General features: G+C 53.9%; 1 protein-coding gene across 4 annotated transcripts in view; it reads right to left on the bottom strand.

Moving 5' to 3' along the window:
- Nucleotides 1-18,647, bottom strand: part of LOC116953320 (centrosomal protein 85L) — a 114,369-nt gene that overhangs the window by 52,757 nt on the left and 42,965 nt on the right. For all 4 annotated transcript variants that reach the window (XM_076074926.1, XM_076074924.1, XM_076074927.1 and 1 more), the window contains one exon: nt 14,087-15,127. In XM_076074926.1, coding sequence (XP_075931041.1) covers nt 14,087-15,127 — 1,041 coding nt within the window. The remainder of the gene's footprint in view (nt 1-14,086; nt 15,128-18,647) is intronic.

Genomic DNA, 18,647 nt, shown 5'->3' with positions numbered 1-18,647 from the left:
CGCACAGAGACACAGTGATACCAGTAGTCATACTGGTATCACCAGCGTGCATATAGTGACACACGCAGAGAGACACAGTGATACCAGTATTCATACTGACATCACCAGCGTGCACAAACTGACACAGAGACACAGTGATACCAGTAGACATACTGACATCACCAGCGTGTACTTACTGACACACACAGAGAGACAGTGATACCAGTGGACATACTGACATCACCAGCGTGTACATATTGACACACACAGAGACACACAGTGATACCAGTAGTCATACTGACAGCACCGGCGTGTACATACTGACATACACAGAGACACAGTGACACCAGTAGACATACTGACATCACCAGCGTTTACATACTGACACACACAGAGAGACACAGTGATACCAGTAGTCATACTGACATCACCAGCGTGTACATACTGACACGCACAGAGACACAGTGATACCAGTAGTCATACTGACATCACCAGCGTGCATATAGTGACACACGCAGAGAGACACAGTGATACCAGTATTCATACTGACATCACCAGCGTGCACAAACTGACACAGAGACACAGTGATACCAGTAGACATACTGACATCACCAGCGTGTACTTACTGACACACACAGAGAGACAGTGATACCAGTGGACATACTGACATCACCAGCGTGTACATACTGACACGCACAGAGACACAGTGATACCAGTAGACATACTGACATCACCAGCGTGCACATACTGACACACACAGAGAGACACAGTGATACCACTAGTCATACTGACATCACCAGCATGCACATACTGACACACACACAGAGAGCCAGTGATACCAGTAGTCATACTGACATCACCAGCGTGCACATACTGACACGCACAGAGACACAGTGATACCAGTAGTCATACTGGCACACACAGATACACAGTGATACCAGTAGACATACTGACATCACCAGCGTTTACATACTGACACACACAGAGAGACACAGTGATACCAGTAGTCATACTGACATCACCAGCGTGTACATACTGACACACACAGAGAGACACAGAGATACCAGTGGACATACTGACATCACCAGCGTGTACATACTGACACACACAGAGACACACAGTGATACCAGTAGTCATACTGACAGCACCGGCGTGTACATACTAACACACGCACAGAGACACAGTGATACCAGTAGACATACTGACATCACCAGCGTGCACATACTGACACAGAGACACAGTAATACCAGTAGTCATACTGACATCACCAGCATGTATATACTGACACACACAGAGAGACACAGTGATACCACTAGTCATACTGACATCACCAGCGTGCACATACTGACACACACAGAGAGAGCCAGTGATACCACTAGTCATACTGACATCACCAGCATGCACAAACTGACATGCACAGAGACACAGTGATACCAGTAGACACTGACATAACCAGCGTGCACATACTGACACACACAGAGAGACACAGTGATACCAGTAGACATACTGACATCACCAGCGTGCACATACTGACACACAGAGACACAGTAATACCAGTAGTCATACTGACATGACCAGCGTGTACATACTGACACACACAGAGAGACACAGTGATACCACTAGTCATACTGACATCACCAGCGTGTACATACTGACACACACAGAGACACACGGTGATATCACTAGTCACTGACATCACCAGCGTGCACATACTGACACACACAGAGAGACAGTGATACCAGTAGTCATACTGACATCACCAGCGTGCACATACTGACACGCACAGAGACACAGTGATACCAGTAGTCATACTGGCACACACAGATACACAGTGATATCAGTAGACATACTGACATCACCAGCGTTTACATACTGACACACACAGAGAGACACAGTGATACCAGTAGTCATACTGACATCACCAGCGTGTACATACTGACACACACAGAGAGACACAGAGATACCAGTGGACATACTGACATCACCAGCGTGTACATACTGACACACACAGAGACACACAGTAATACCAGTAGTCATACTGACATCACCAGCACGTACATACTGACACACACAGAGAGACACAGTGATACCACTAGTCATACTGACATCACCAGCGTGCACATACTGACACACACAGAGAGAGCCAGTGATACCACTAGTCATACTGACATCACCAGCGTGTACATACTGACACACACAGAGAGACACAGTGATACCAGTAGACATACTGACATCACCAGCATGCACATACTGACATGCACAGAGAGACAGTGATACCGGTAGTCATACTGACATCACCAGCGTGCACATACTGACACACACAGAGAGACACAGTGATACCACTTGTCATACTGACATCACCAGCATGCACATACTGACACACACAGAGAGACACAGTGATACCAGTAGACATACTGACATCACCAGCATGCACATACTGACACACAGAGAGACACAGTGATACCACTTGTCATACTGACATCACCAGCATGCACATACTGACATGCACAGAGACCTTTAGTGACACCAGTAGGCATTGAAGATTAAAATGAGTCATCGCATTATTGTTAAACATTATTGTTGTTATCATTATTCCGCGTGTTTACCCAGGTAAAGAATCACCAAGAGGGTCCTGCAAAATTCTCGCAGTAGGGGGGCGATGTTTCTGTTGCTGCTGAGTGATCCACGATCGAGCGGTAGTGTAGTGGGGGTAGCACGCTCACTCCCGGCTCGCGCTCCGTTCTGTCTGGAGTTTGTGTTGTGCGCCCCCCCCCACCCCCCCCCTCGTGTCCGCAGAGTCTGAGTGAGTGTGCCAGTACGCGTGAGGACCTGTGAGTGTGTGCGGGTTTGTGTGGGTGGGGAGTGGTGGCGTAGCGTTCAGCACGCTCCGCTACGAACCCGGCGACCCGGCTTCGATACCCGCTCACGGCCAACACCAGTGACGATTATCTGAACCGGCCCTGGGCTTCCCCTAAGTCGACTCAGCCTCAAATGAGTACCTGGTGCGGTGGTGCTGGCCACCCACCCCCTCGTGTGCCGTGCCGGCCTTCGTATGTGCCGCTCGCTAACAGCACACGCCCCGAACAATCTGTTAAGGCCCTACGGGGAATCTCTGTCCGTGATCCCAAATGAGTAATTTTGGCAAGGGATTTTTTTTTCCCTTCGGCATTGCGATATTTCGGCCCCGGTAGCAGTTCCACTGTGCATGTGGGTTTCGCCGTAGCGAGGAAGCCCAAACACCGCAAGAGAGGGGGGCCAGAGAAACACAGCGACAAACTCCACACAGAGCCGGGGACTCAAACCCAGGCGGCTGCTGCTGTGAGGCGCAGCGTGTCACAACCGCACTGCGCCTCCCTGCCGCCCTGATGAGGCATCGGCGCTCATCTTGACAGCCCTGTGCCATTGGTGGGAATTCCACATTGCTATGGCGGGTGCGGGGAGGACAAGTCTATCCATCTGACAACCAGCTGTTGCTGACTTCCCCCACGAAGTGGAATTTCATTTTACCTACCCCAGAGGGAAGGATGATGGGCAGAGTCAACTCCCCAACCAGGAGTCGAACTGACGACATCCCAGTTCCTCTGCCGTAAACGAACGAGGGCGATGGGACGATGTGTGTGTGATGTGTGTAATGTGTGATGTGTGTGTGATGTGTGTGATGTGACAATGTGTGTGATGTGTGACGTGTGTGTGACGTGTGACGTGTGACGATGTGTGTGATGTGTGATGTGTGACAATGTGTGATGTGTGTGTGTGATGTGTGGCGATGTGTGATGTGTGACGTGTGACGATGTGTGTGTGATGTGTGACGTGTGACGATGTGTGTGTGATTTGTGACGTGTGACGATGTGTGTGATGTGTGTGATGTGACGATGTGTGTGACGTGTGACGATGTGTGTGATGTGTGACGTGTGACGATGTGTGTGATGTGTGACGTGTGACGATGTGTGATGTGTGTGATGTGACGATGTGTGTGACGTGTGACGATGTGTGTGTGATGTGTGTAATGTGAGATGTGTAACGTGTGACGATGTGTGTGTGATGTGTGACGTGTGTGACGTGTGACGTGTGACGATGTGTGTGATGTGTGTGATGTATGAAGTGTGACGACGTGTGATGTGTGACGATGTGTGACGTGTGACGTGTGTGTGACGTGTGACGTGTGACGATGTGTGTGTGATGTGACGATGTGTGTGACGTGTGACGATGTGTGTGATGTGACGATGTGTGTGTGATGTGTGACGTGTGACGATGTGTGTGATGTGTGTGAAGTGTGACGATGTGTGACGTGTGACGATGTGTGTGACGTGTGAAGTGTGACGATGTGTGACGTGTGACGTGTGACGATGTGTGTGATGTGTGTGAAGTGTGACGATGTGTGACGTGTGACGTATGACGATGTGTGTGATGTGTGTGAAGTGTGACGATGTGTGACGTGTGATGTGTGACGATGTGTGTGATGTGTGTGATGTGTGACGATGTGTGTGATGTGTGTGATGTGTGCGGTGTGACGATGTGTGTGATGTGTGTGATGTGTGTGATGTGTGTGATGTGTGTGGTGTGATGATGTGTGTGATGTGTGTGAAGTGTGACGATGTGTGACGTGTGACGATGTGTGTGATGTGTGTGATGTGTGACGGGTGAAGATGTGTGTGTGATGTGTGACGATGTGTGTGATGTGTGACGATGTGACAATGTGTGACGTGTGATGTGTGACGATGTGACGATGTGTGACGTGTGATGATGTGTGTGATGTGTGTGATGTGTGTGATGTGTGACGATGTGTGACGTGTGATGTGTGACGATGTGTGTGATGTGTGATGTGTGACAATGTGTGATGTGTGTGTGTGATGTGTGACGATGTGTGTGATGTGTGTGATGTGACGATGTGTGTGACGTGTGACGATGTGTGTGATGTGTGACGTGTGACGATGTGTGTGATGTGTGACGTGTGACGATGTGTGATGTGTGTGATGTGACGATGTGTGTGACGTGTGACGATGTGTGTGTGATGTGTGTAATGTGAGATGTGTAACGTGTGACGATGTGTGTGTGTGTGATGTGTGACGTGTGTGACGTGTGACGTGTGACGATGTGTGTGATGTGTGTGATGTATGAAGTGTGACGACGTGTGATGTGTGACGATGTGTGACGTGTGACGTGTGTGTGACGTGTGACGTGTGACGATGTGTGTGTGATGTGACGATGTGTGTGACGTGTGACGATGTGTGTGATGTGACGATGTGTGTGTGATGTGTGACGTGTGACGATGTGTGTGATGTGTGTGAAGTGTGACGATGTGTGACGTGTGACGATGTGTGTGACGTGTGAAGTGTGACGATGTGTGACGTGTGACGTGTGACGATGTGTGTGATGTGTGTGAAGTGTGACGATGTGTGACGTGTGACGTATGACGATGTGTGTGATGTGTGTGAAGTGTGACGATGTGTGACGTGTGATGTGTGACGATGTGTGTGATGTGTGTGATGTGTGACGATGTGTGTGATGTGTGTGATGTGTGCGGTGTGACGATGTGTGTGATGTGTGTGATGTGTGTGATGTGTGTGGTGTGATGATGTGTGTGATGTGTGTGAAGTGTGACGATGTGTGACGTGTGACGATGTGTGTGATGTGTGTGATGTGTGACGGGTGAAGATGTGTGTGTGATGTGTGACGATGTGTGTGATGTGTGACGATGTGACAATGTGTGACGTGTGATGTGTGACGATGTGACGATGTGTGACGTGTGATGATGTGTGTGATGTGTGTGATGTGTGTGATGTGTGACGATGTGTGACGTGTGATGTGTGACGATGTGTGTGATGTGTGACAATGTGTGGTGTGACGATGTGTGTGATGTGTGACGTGTGACGATGTATGTGATGTGTGACGATGTGTGACAATGTGTGTGATGTGTGACAATCTGATGATGTGTGACCATGTGTGCGATGTGTGACGATACGTGATGATGTGACGCTGTGTGTGACGTGTGACGATGTGCGATGCGGTGTAACGATGCGCGACGATGTGTGACGTGTGACGACGTGACAACTCGTGACGACGTGTGATGTGTGACGATGTGTGTGATGTGTGACGTGTGACGACTCGTGGTGACGTGTGACGACTCGTGATGTGTGACGATGTGTGACGATGTGTGACGTGTGACGACGTGACAACTCGTGACGACGTGTGATGTGTGACGATGTGTGTGACGATGTGTGACGTGTGACGATGTGACAACTCGTGACGACGTGTGATGGCGCAGGACAACCGGGAGCGGCCCATCGTCGCGCACGGAGCGCCAGCAAGGGGCGGCGGCGGCGCAGCGATGATGTTCGATCAGAAGGGCCGGTGGCAGAGTCTCATCGTCAACTTCCTCCTCATCGTCATCGTGCTGCTGCTGCTCTTCATCACCGTCAAGATGTTTTAGAGCGCACGGCGGGGGGAGGGGGGGGCTAACAGCACCCCCCCCCCCCCACTCAAACCCGACCTCCCCGCCCCCCAAATCGTAATAACCTAAACGTATGTAGCGTATACATCGGTGGGGGGGTGGGGGGGGGTGGGGAAGGTAGCCCCCCCCCCCGCCACCCTGTCCAATCACCGTGAGTAATCCGCGCCCCTTGATCGTCGCGCCCACCGCGGGGACGGAGCGCCGGGGACGGTTGGCGCGTGCCGGGGAGCCGGGCGTCGCCAGGGGGGAGTCCCGGAGCTGCGGTGGGGGTGGGGGTGGGGGGTGGATGGGGGGGGGGGCTCAGCCCCGGGACTCTTTCTCAGGTGGCTCCTGAGAAAGAGTCCCGGGGCTCAGTGGGGCCTCGCCCGGTCGGGGGGACGCGGACACTAAAAAAAGGTGCCGCGATTCTGGTCGCTGGTGGCGTAGGAGGGGTTCGACAACGCGGGGGGGGGGGGGGGGGCCCTGGGGGGGAAGCGACCCCCGACCCCCACGGCCGCAGCTCCTCCCGCGGTGCACCGGAGATCCCCCCCCCCCCTCGCCCGCACCCCCCAGCCACCCGTGCCCCCAGCCCCTGCACCCGTGCGGGTCCAGGTGTGAGACCCGCTTCCTAAATTGTCCCCCTGCCCCGCGGCCGACTGCCTGCGTCTCTCTCGCTCGCCGGCACGGAGGCCCTTGAATCGCGGTCACGTTTAGACGATATGAATAATTATATAATTGCATACTGCACACCCACGTTGTGTTGTAAAGACTCGCGCAGACACCCACAGATTCACTCGCACACCTCCCATAAGCACGGTTGGCTACGTACGGTGCCAAAGAAGTTCGACGTACATATGTACACGGAAACCCACAAACTCACACGGAGACCCATACTCACGTAGAGACCCACAGACTCGCATATAAACCCACAAACTCACACGGAGACCCATAGTCTCACGTTGAGACCCATGGGCTCACGTAGAGATCCATAGACTCGCATATAAACCCACAAACTCACACGGAGACCCATACTCACGTAGAGACCCATACTCACGTAGAGACCCACAGACTCGCATATAAACCCACAAACTCACACGGAGACCCATAGTCTCACGTTGAGACCCATGGGCTCACGTAGAGACCCATAGACTCGCATATAAACCCACAAACTCACACGGAGACCCATACTCACGTAGAGACCCATACTCACGTAGAGACCCACAGACTCGCATATAAACCCACAAACTCACATGGAGACCCATAGTCTCACGTTGAGACGCATCGACTCGCATATAAACCCACAAACTCACATAGAGACCCATAGTCTCACGTGGAGACCCATAGTCTCACGTGGAGATCCATAGACTCACGTAGAGACCCATAGTCTCACGTGGAGACCCATAGTCTCACGTAGAGACCCATATACTCACGTAGAGACCCATAGTTTCACGTGGAGACCTATACTCACGTAGAGACCCATAGTCTCACGTAGAGACCCATAGTCTCACGTAGAGACCCATAGTCTCACGTAGAGACCCATAGGCTCACGTAGAGACCCATAGACTCACGTAGAGACCCATAGCCTCACGTAGAGACCCATAGTCTCACGTAGAGACCCATAGGCTCACGTAGAGACCCATAGACTCACGTAGAGACGCATAGACTCACGTAGAGACCCATAGTCTCACGTAGAGACCATAGGCTCACGTAGAGACCCATAGGCTCACGTAGAGACCCATAGACTCACGTGGAGACCTATACTCACGTAGAGACCCATAGGCTCACGTAGAGACCCATAGGCTCACGTGGAGACCTATACTCACGTAGAGACCCATAGACTCACGTAGAGACCTATACTCACGTAGAGACCCATAGGCTCACGTAGAGACCCATAGGCTCACGTGGAGACCTATACTCACGTAGAGACCCACAGGCTCACGTGGAGACCTATACTCACGTAGAGACCCATAGGCTCACGTAGAGACCCATAGGCTCACGTGGAGACCTATACTCACGTAGAGACCCATAGACTCACGTAGAGACCCATAGTCTCACGTAGAGACCCATAGACTCACGTGGAGACCCATAGGCTCACGTGGAGACCCATAGGCTCACGTGGAGACCTATACTCACGTGGAGACCCATAGACTCACGTAGAGACCTATACTCACGTAGAGACCCATAGGCTCACGTGGAGACCTATACTCACGTAGAGACCCATAGGCTCACGTAGAGACCCATAGGCTCACGTAGAGACCTATACTCACGTAGAGACCCATAGGCTCACGTAGAGACCTATACTCACGTAGAGACCCATAGGCTCACGTGGAGGCCGCGGGCTTAGAGCGCCCCCCGGCGTGCGCCTCGCGGTACCGCGCTCATCCACCACCGCTCACCCCCCACGCCGCCGGCCCCCACCACGGGGGGCCACGAACGCCGCTCCTGCGTGGAAGGGGCCGCGAGCTGCTCCGGTGGATACCACCACGAGGGAGGTCAAAGGTCAAGCCAGCAGCAGCACCCCCACCTCCAGCCAGGGGCTCCGGGGGGGCTCCGGGGGGGCTCCAGAGGGGCTCTGGGGGGATCCGGGGGGATCCGGGGGGCTGTCTCACGGCGTCGCCCCAACCACCCCCCCCCCCGAAACCACGGCGATTAAACTGCGGCGAGTTAATGGTCTCTGCCCCCCCCCCCCGCGCAAATTGTGACTCGCACAGAGAGCCATAGACTCACACAGAGAGCCATAGACTCACACAGAGAGCCATAGACTCACACAGAGACCCATAGACTCACACAGAGAGCCATAGACTCACACAGAGACTCATAGACTCACACAGAGACCCATAGACTCACACAGAGAGCCATAGACTCACAGATAGACCCGTAGTCTCACACAGAGACCCAGATACTCACAAAGAGAGAGCCACAGAATCACACACAGACCCAAAGACACTCACAGAGACCCATAGACTTACACAGAGAGCCATAGACTCACACAGAGACCCATCAACTCACAGAGAGACCCATAGACTCATACAGAGAGCCATAGACTCATACAGAGAGCCATAGACTCGCACAGACCCATCGACTCACAACACAGAGACCCACGGACTCACACAGAGACCCACAAACTCACAGAGAGACCCATAGACTCATACAGAGAGCCATAGACTCGCACAGACCCATCGACTCACAACACAGAGACCCACAGACTCACACAGAGACCCACGGACTCACACAGAGACCCACAGACTCACATAGAGAGCCATAGACTCGCACAGACCCATCGACTCACAACACAGACACCCACGGACTCACACAGAGACCCACAGACTCACATAGAGAGCCATACACTCGCACAGACCCATCGACTCACAACACAGAGACCCACGGACTCACACAGAGACCCACAGACTCACATAGAGAGCCATAGACTCGCACAGACCCATCGACTCACAACACAGAAACCCACGGACTCACACAGAGACCCACGGACTCACACAGAGACCCACAGACTCACATAGAGACCAGTCGACCCATGCCAACCGCAAACTATGCGAACGTGTGTTGCACCCGGCTGACGAGGTGTCCCATCGTCTATGTACGTCGTCGTCGTCGTCCTCGTCCTCGTCACTGTCACCTCCTCACTATTTTGTCCGCGCACAGCCGACAAGAGCACGCGCACGCTCTGGCACCACCAGCGGCGGCGGCGGCAGCAGCAGGCGGCGACGGCTACGCAGTACCGACGAGTCCCAGCGAGGGCGAAGCCGGCGCACGCCTTGCATCGATGTGACGCCGCCGTCGCCGCCGCCGCCGCCTAAATAAAGACCTCACGTTTGATTTCGTTTGGGACGGGAACTCATCTGTGTACCGCATACTTCCGCGCCTCCGAAGAGCACGGTTGGCTACGTACGGTTGCGAAGGAAGTTCTACGTTCACCTATACTGCCCAAAGGCTAACACTACCCATGGACTCAACACTGCCCATACACCTCAACACTGCACCTCCAATAAGCACGGTTGGCTACGTACGGTGCGAAAGAAGTTCTACGTTCATACAACGTGCAAACAACACTGCCGCTACCATGACATGCAAAGCATGCTGGGAATTCCTATGACGCTCCTATCGTCATTATTCGGGTTACGCGCACTTAGGCAGGAGCAAGGGCGGAGCCAGGATTTTCAGGGAGGGGGGGCAACCCCTCCAGCAATGAAAAATGATAGAGGAGTTGTTAGTAAGTAAGGAGTTGTTAGTAAGGAGTTGTTAGTAAGGAGATGTTAGTAAGTAACGAGTTGTCCCTTGCTTGTTACTCGACGCGTGTGTGGCGATGACGCAGCCATCGACCGAGGGTCGAATTCGAACCGCGTTGTGTGATCGGCATCGCGCTCGCTAAAGGTGAATGCCATCAGGGAAGTCGTGGACTGTATATGCAACTGCGCACAATTCTGAGTCACTTATATAACCGCTTTGCCGATACTTATTGCCAATCATGGACTTAGACTATTGTCCTATCATCTCATATAGTCCCCGGCACGCAATAATATGCTGCACAGTGGCAATGGGGAGTCGCAAAATGCCGATTTATTGCTAATAAACCCCAATGATCCGATCGAAATTAGGGATTTCGATCGGATCATTGGAGGGCACGTGCCACCACCCCCCCCCCACCCGCCCCGCCAGTGGGCAGGAGAATCTCGAGATACCCGGTAATTGTCTGGTGACATGATTCTAGGTCTGTGTTTTTTATTTTTTACTACTACGCATGTTCACTCAGAAGAGATCCTCATTGAGTCTCAAGACTCTAGCTCAGGAGGTTGCCGCAAGGCCTTCGCAGCTGGAGAGGTGATGCCGCTGCCGCCGCTGCCGCTGCCGCCGCTGCTGCATCATCCCCAATTGAGTCGTTGGCTGGCGATCTTTCAGCATTGGGATGCTTTGGCCAACACCGATTCCACCGTGCGTGTGTGCGTGTGTGCGTGTGTGCGTGTGGGTTTAGCGATGGGAGAAAAACCGGAGAACCCGTCAGCAGAGCCATGCAGAGCAGCGGCGGAGAATGTACAAACTCCACTCACTCGCACGCACAAAGACAAAGATCCCCCGTGTAACCTTAACAGACTGTTGGGGCAGAGTGCTGTTAAAGAGCAGCACCTGTGAAGGCCGGAACGGTGCACGGGGGGTGGGTGGCGAGCACCACGCCCGGCCGCCTTTGTCTCCCCAGTGGCAATGTTTATACACCGCACCAGGTACTCATGTTGAGGCTGAGTCGACCTAGGGGAGGCCCAGGAGCGGGGATCGAACCCGGGTCGCCGGGTTCGTAGCGCAGCATAGCGCTAACCGCCACACCACCGCTCCCAACACAAACCCGCTCACTCTCGCACACACTCCCTTAAACACTCGCACACACTCGCACACACTCGCACACACTCGCACACACTCCCTTAAACACTCGCACACTCTCGCACACACTCCCTTAAACACTCGCAGACTCTCGCACACACTCCCTTAAACACTCGCACACTCTCGCACACACTCCCTTAAACACTCGCACACACTCGCACACACTCGCACACACTCCTTTAAACACTCGCACACACTCGCACACACTCCCTTAAACACTCGCACACACTCCCTTAAACACTCGCACACACTCCCTTAAACACTCGCACACACTCCCTTAAACACTCGCACACACTCCCTCAAACACTCGCACACACTCCCTCAAACACTCGCACACACTCCCTTAAACACTCCCTTAAACACTCGCACACACTCCCTTAAACACTCGCACACACTCCCTTAAACACTCGCACACTCTCGCACACACTCCCTTAAACACTCGCACACTCATGCACACACTCCCTTAAACACTCGCGTAAACACTCGCACTCACTCTCTTAAACACTCGCACACACTCCCTTAAACACACGCACACACTCGCACACACTTGCACACACTCCCTTAAACACTCGCACACACTCCCTTAAACACTCGCACACACTCGCACACACTCCCTTACACACTCCCTTAAACACTCGCACACACACTCCCTCAAACACTCGCGCGTCCTCGCCGCGTGCAGACACGCTCGGCCACGCTCTGCGGCCACAGGCGGACGACGCAACCCAAACTCCGGACACAACGGAGCCCCGAGTCGGGAGTCGAACCCAGCCGCCCACTTGCTGCGAGGCGCAGAGCGAGCGACCGCCGCCGCCGCCGCCGCCGCCGCCGCCGCCGTCCACTCGGCCGGCCCGGCTCGGTCGCCGGTTCAAACCGCGCGCGATGTGGATCCTGGCCGTGAGCGTGACGAGCCGCTTCCTGACGGCGTGGGACCGCAAGACGCATCGCCTGGAAACCCTCTGAAGGAGTGGCCGGGGGGGGCTAGAGAATTATTATTAAACACATTCCTTTTTTTACTTCACTTAAAGCTTTCACGTCTGCAGGAATTAATATTCCTTGGGTCTTCCGTGGTAGAATAAAGCAAAAACAAAAAAAATGCGTTGATCGGTTGAAAGAAAATAACATAAAAAATTACAACAACAAAAAACGACGACGTTTCGGGTCACAACACCGAGCGAATTCTGTTCCCATCCCCGACGACGTTTCGCTCGCGTTATTTTCCTTCACCCTATCTACGCGACTTCACCCGAAGACCCAAAGAATACGCGTCTCTGTTTATTTTACCACGTAACGCCCACTGAGCCATTAGCTCCTGTTTCAGAAGCGGCCTGGCCACAAGGAGAAATGGCTTATCGTCGCGCGCGGAAATTTATATCAACACCTAAATACTCTACACGCGTGGTGACGTTGATTCTCAACGTGGAGGGGAAAACCGGAGGACCCGGATAAAAAAATCCACGCGACCACGGGGAGAGAGAGAGACGCCGCAAACTCCAAATATACAGCAGCAGCAGCAGCAGCGGGCGTCAGGGTCGGGGCTTGAACGCACGACCTCCTGTGTACCCGGCGAGGTCGTTAACATCTCGCCCCCAAGGCGAATTGCCCCCCACCCCCTCCCGCTCCCCACCAACCACCACCGCGTGACGGGGACCGGTGGCACACAGGGGAGCGAGTGTCTCCACCCACCGGCAGCGAGCACCAGCGGGCACTGGCGATTCAGCCAGCGAGCGAGTGAGCGAGTGAATGAGCGAGTGAGTGAGAGAGCGAGTGAGTGAGACAGCGAGTGAGTGAGCGAGTGAGCGAGTGAATGAGCGAGTGAGTGAGTGAGTGAGAGAGCGAGTGAGTGAGAGAGCGAGCGAGTGAATGAGTGAATGAGCGAGTGAGTGAGTGAATGAGTGAGCGAGTGAACGAGCGAGTGAATGAGTGAATGAGCGAGTGAGCGAGTGAATGAGTGAGCGAGTGAATGAGTGAGTGAGCGAGTGAGTGTGTGTGTGAGTGAGTGAATAAGTGAATGAGCGAGTGAGTGAGTGAATGAATGAGTGAGTGAGCGAGTGTGTGTGTGAGTGAGTGAGTGAATGAGTGAATGAGCGAGTGAGCGAGTGAATGAGTGAGTGAGCGAGTGAGTGTGTGTGTGAGTGAGTGTGTGTGTGAGTGAGTGAGTGAATCAGTGAATGAGCGAGTGAGCGAGTGAATGAGTGAGTGAGCGAGTGAGCGAGTGAATGAGTGAGCGAGTGAGTGTGTGTGTGAGTGAGCGAGTGAGTGAGCGAGTGAGTGCAACCGCCCGCTCACCTGCAGATCCGAAACGTGGCGGCGCAACTCCTCCAGCTGCTGCTGCTGCCACACGGCCACCCCGGCCTCGTCCACGGTGGCCCCGGGCGGCCACTGTGGGGCCGGCGCCCCGAAGCCCCCTCCGGCTCGCAGGCCCAACGCCACCACCTGCTGCTGCTGATGATGATGCTGTTGCAGCTGCTGCTGATGATGCTGTTGCAGCTGCTGCTGCTGCTGTTGTATCTGCTGCTGCTGCTGTTGTATCTGCTGCTGATGCATCTGCTGCTGCTGCTGGTGCAACTGTTGCTGCTGTTGCTGCTGCTGCTGTTGCTGCTGCTGCTGCTGCTGCTGGCACTGCTGCTGCTGCTGCTGGTACTGCTGATGCTGCCCATGGGAGGCGAAGCGGCCGAGCGGAGGTTTACTCTCCGGCATCGGCGCGAAGCCGACGGCGCCGCTGTCCGTGCCGCCTGCGTCTCGTTCGGCCGGCGAGCAGACGCCGCCGGCGCTCCTTGACGCCGGCGCCGCCAATTCCGTTTCCGAGGACTCGTCCCCGCCGCCCCGGCCGCCCAGCGTCGAGTCCGACGCTTCGCCGCCGCTGCCGCCGCCGCCGCCGCCACCGCCACCGGCGCCACCGGCGGCGCCGTGCAGCCGCGTCAGCGACGACCACTTCCTGTGCAGCGACGTCGCCGCAGCCGTCGCCGCGGCGACGTCGCCCGGCCCTCCGGCGGCGCCGGCTCCCGAGCGGGGGGCCCGCTCCTGGCTTCGAGAGCCACCGCCTCCTCCTCCTCCTCCTCCTCCTCCTCCTCCTCCTCCTCCTCCGGCCCGGTGGAGGCCGGCCCCCGCCTGCGACGCCGTCTCTCCCCCGGGCCCCTGGACACCCCGGGCCCCGAGGGACGAGCGGGAGGCACGCTCCTTGCCGGGCCGGCCCTCCCGCTCGGCGCGCGACGAGGGGGCGGCCGGCGAGGCCTCGGGGTCCCAGGCGGCGCGGAGCGGGCGGCCCGCGGGGCCCGGGGCGCCCGTGCGTGAACGCCGGCGGCCGCACGGCAAGTGGCCGGGGGAGACCTGGGGCGGGGGGGGGAGAGGCGGAAGTGAGGTAGTGAGGTAGTGAGTGAGGTAGTGAGGTAGTGAGTGAGGTAGTGAGGTAGTGAGTGAAGTAGTGAGGTAGTGAGGTAGTGAGGTAGTGAGTGAGGTAGTGAGGTAGTGAGTGAGGTAGTGAGGTAGTGAGTGTGGTAGTGAGGTAGTGAGGTAGTGAGTGAGGTAGTGAGGTAGTGAGTGAGGTAGTGAGGTAGTGAGTGAAGTAGTGAGGTAGTGAGGTAGTGAGGTAGTGAGTGAGGTAGTGAGGTAGTGAGTGAGGTAGTGAGGTAGTGAGTGTGGTAGTGAGGTAGTGAGGTAGTGAGTGAGGTAGTGAGGTAGTGAGTGAGGTAGTGAGGTAGTAGTGAGGTAGTGTGGTAGTGAGTGAGGTAGTGAGTGTCGTAGTGAGTGTTGTAGTGAGGTAGTGAGGTAGTGAGTGAGGTAGTGAGGTAGTGAGTGAGGTAGTGAGGTAGTGAGTGAGGTAGTGAGGTAGTGAGTGAAGTAGTGAGGTAGTGAGGTAGTGAGTGAGGTAGTGAGGTAGTGAGGTAGTGAGTGAGGTAGTGAGGTAGTGAGGTAGTGAGTGAGGTAGTGAGGTAGTGAGTGAGGTAGTGAGGTAGTGAGTGAGGTAGTGAGGTAGTGAGGTAGTGAGTGAGGTAGTGAGGTAGTGAGTGAGGTAGTGAGTGTGGTAGTGAGGTAGTGAGGTAGTGAGTGAGGTAGTGAGGTAGTGAGGTAGTGAGTGAGGTAGTGAGGTAGTGAGTGAGGTAGTGAGTGTGGTAGTGAGGTAGTGAGGTAGTGAGTGAGGTAGTGAGGTAGTGAGGTAGTGAGTGAAGTAGTGAGGTAGTGAGTGAGGTAGTGAGTGTGGTAGTGAGGTAGTGAGTGAGGTAGTGAGGTAGTGAGTGAGGTAGTGAGGTAGTGAGTGAGGTAGTGAGGTAGTGAGGTAGTGAGTGAGGTAGTGAGGTAGTGAGTGAGGTAGTGAGTGTGGTAGTGAGGTAGTGAGGTAGTGAGTGAGGTAGTGAGGTAGTGTGGTAGTGAGGTAGTGAGTGAGGTAGTGAGGTAGTGAGTGTGGTAGTGAGGTAGTGAGTGAGATAGTGAGGTAGTGAGTGAGGTAGTGAGTGTGGTAGTGAGTGTGGTAGTGAGGTAGTGAGGTAGTAAGTGAGGTAGTGAGGTAGTGAGTGAGGTAGTGAGTGAGGTAGTGAGTGTGGTAGTGAGGTAGTGAGGTAGTGAGTGAGGTAGTGAGGTAGTGAGTGAGGTAGTGAGGTAGTGAGTGAGGTAGTGAGGTAGTGAGGTAGTGAGTGAGGTAGTGAGTGAGGTAGTGAGGTAGTGAGTGAGGTAGTGAGTAAGGTAGTGAGTGAGGTAGTGAGGTAGTGAGTGTGGTAGTGAGTGAGGTAGTGAGTGAGGTAGTGAGGTAGTGAGTGAGATAGTGAGTGAGGTAGTGAGGTAGTGAGTGAGGTAGTGAGTGAGGTAGTGAGGTAGTGAGTGAGGTAGTGAGTGAGGTAGTGAGGTAGTGAGTGAGGTAGTGAGTGAGGTAGTGAGTGTGGTAGTGAGGTAGTGAGTGAGGTAGTGAGTGAGGTAGTGAGTGAGGTAGTGAGTGAGGTAGTGAGGTAGTGAGTGAGGTAGTGAGGTAGTGAGTGAGGTAGTGAGTGAGGTAGTGAGTGTGGTAGTGAGTGAGGTAGTGAGTGAGGTAGTGAGGTAGTGAGTGAGGTAGTGAGGTAGTGAGTGTGGTAGTGAGTGAGGTAGTGAGTGTGGTAGTGAGTGAGGTAGTGAGTGTGGTAGTGAGTGAGGTAGTGAGGTAGTGAGGTAGTGTGGTAGTGAGTGAGGTAGTGAGTGAGGTAGTGAGTGAGGTAGTGAGTGAGGTAGTGAGGTAGTGTGGTAGTGAGTGTGGTAGTGAGTGAAGTAGTGAGTGAGGTAGTGAGGTAGTGAGTGAGGTAGTGAGTGAGGTAGTGAGTGAGGTAGTGAGGTAGTGAGTGTGGTAGTGAGTGAGGTAGTGAGTGAGGTAGTGAGGTAGTGAGTGTGGTAGTGAGTGAAGTAGTGAGTGAGGTAGTGTGGTAGTGAGTGAGGTAGTGAGTGAGGTAGTGAGGTAGTGAGTGAGGTAGTGAGTGAGGTAGTGAGGTAGTGAGTGAGGTAGTGAGTGAGGTAGTGCGGTAGTGAGTGAGGTAGTGAGTGAGGTAGTGAGTGAAGTAGTGAGTGAGGTAGTGAGGTAGTGAGTGAGGTAGTGAGTGAGGTAGTGAGGTAGTGAGTGAGGTAGTGAGGTAGTGAGTGAGGTAGTGAGGTAGTGAGTGAAGTAGTGAGTGAGGTAGTGAGGTAGTGAGTGAGGTAGTGAGGTAGTGAGTGAGGTAGTGAGGTAGTGAGTGAAGTAGTGAGTGAGGTAGTGAGGTAGTGAGTGAGGTAGTGAGGTAGTGAAGTAGTGAGTGAGGTAGTGTGGTAGTGAGTGAGGTAGTGAGTGAGGTAGTGAGTGAGGTAGTGTGGTAGTGAGTGAGGTAGTGAGTGAGGTAGTGTGGTAGTGAGTGAGGTAGTGAGTGAGGTAGTGTGGTAGTGAGTGAGGTAGTGAGTGAGGTAGTGTGGTAGTGAGTGAGGTAGTGAGTGAGGTAATGAGTGAGGTAGTGTGGTAGTGAGTGAGGTAGTGAGTGAAGTAGTGAGTGAGGTAGTGAGTGAGGTAGTGAGTGAGGTAGTGAGGTAGTGAGTGAGGTAGTGTGGTAGTGAGTGAGGTAGTGAGTGAGGTAGTGAGTGTGGTAGTGAGTGAGGTAGTGAGGTAGTGAGTGAGGTAGTGAGGTAGTGTGGTAGTGAGTGAGGTAGTGAGTGAGGTAGTGAGGTAGTGAGTGAGGTAGTGAGTGAGGTAGTGCGGTAGTGAGTGAGGTAGTGAGTGAGGTAGTGAGTGAGGTAGTGAGTGAAGTAGTGAGTGAGGTAGTGAGGTAGTGAGTGAGGTAGTGAGTGAGGTAGTGAGGTAGTGAGTGAGGTAGTGAGGTAGTGAGTGAGGTAGTGAGGTAGTGAGTGAAGTAGTGAGTGAGGTAGTGAGGTAGTGAGTGAGGTAGTGAGGTAGTGAGTGAGGTAGTGAGGTAGTGAGTGAAGTAGTGAGTGAGGTAGTGTGGTAGTGAGTGAGGTAGTGAGTGAGGTAGTGAGTGAGGTAGTGTGGTAGTGAGTGAGGTAGTGAGTGAGGTAGTGTGGTAGTGAGTGAGGTAGTGAGTGAGGTAGTGTGGTAGTGAGTGAGGTAGTGAGTGAGGTAGTGTGGTAGTGAGTGAGGTAGTGAGTGAGGTAGTGAGTGAGGTAGTGTGGTAGTGAGTGAGGTAGTGAGTGAAGTAGTGAGTGAGGTAGTGAGTGAGGTAGTGAGTGAGGTAGTGAGGTAGTGAGTGAGGTAGTGAGGTAGTGTGGTAGTGAGTGAGGTAGTGAGTGAGGTAGTGAGGTAGTGAGTGAGGTAGTGAGGTAGTGTGGTAGTGAGTGAGCTAGTGAGTGTGGTAGTGAGTGAGCTAGTGAGTGTGGTAGTGAGTGTGGTAGTGAGTGTGGTAGTGAGTGAGGT

This window comes from Petromyzon marinus, chromosome 51 (genome assembly GCF_048934315.1).
Source record: "Petromyzon marinus isolate PM22_M1 ecotype Great Lakes invasive population chromosome 51, UKy_Petmar_22M1.pri1.0, whole genome shotgun sequence".
NCBI lineage: Eukaryota > Metazoa > Chordata > Hyperoartia > Petromyzontiformes > Petromyzontidae > Petromyzon > Petromyzon marinus.
Note: the sequence above shows the minus strand (reverse complement) of the source record. Positions and strands in the feature narration are given on the sequence as shown.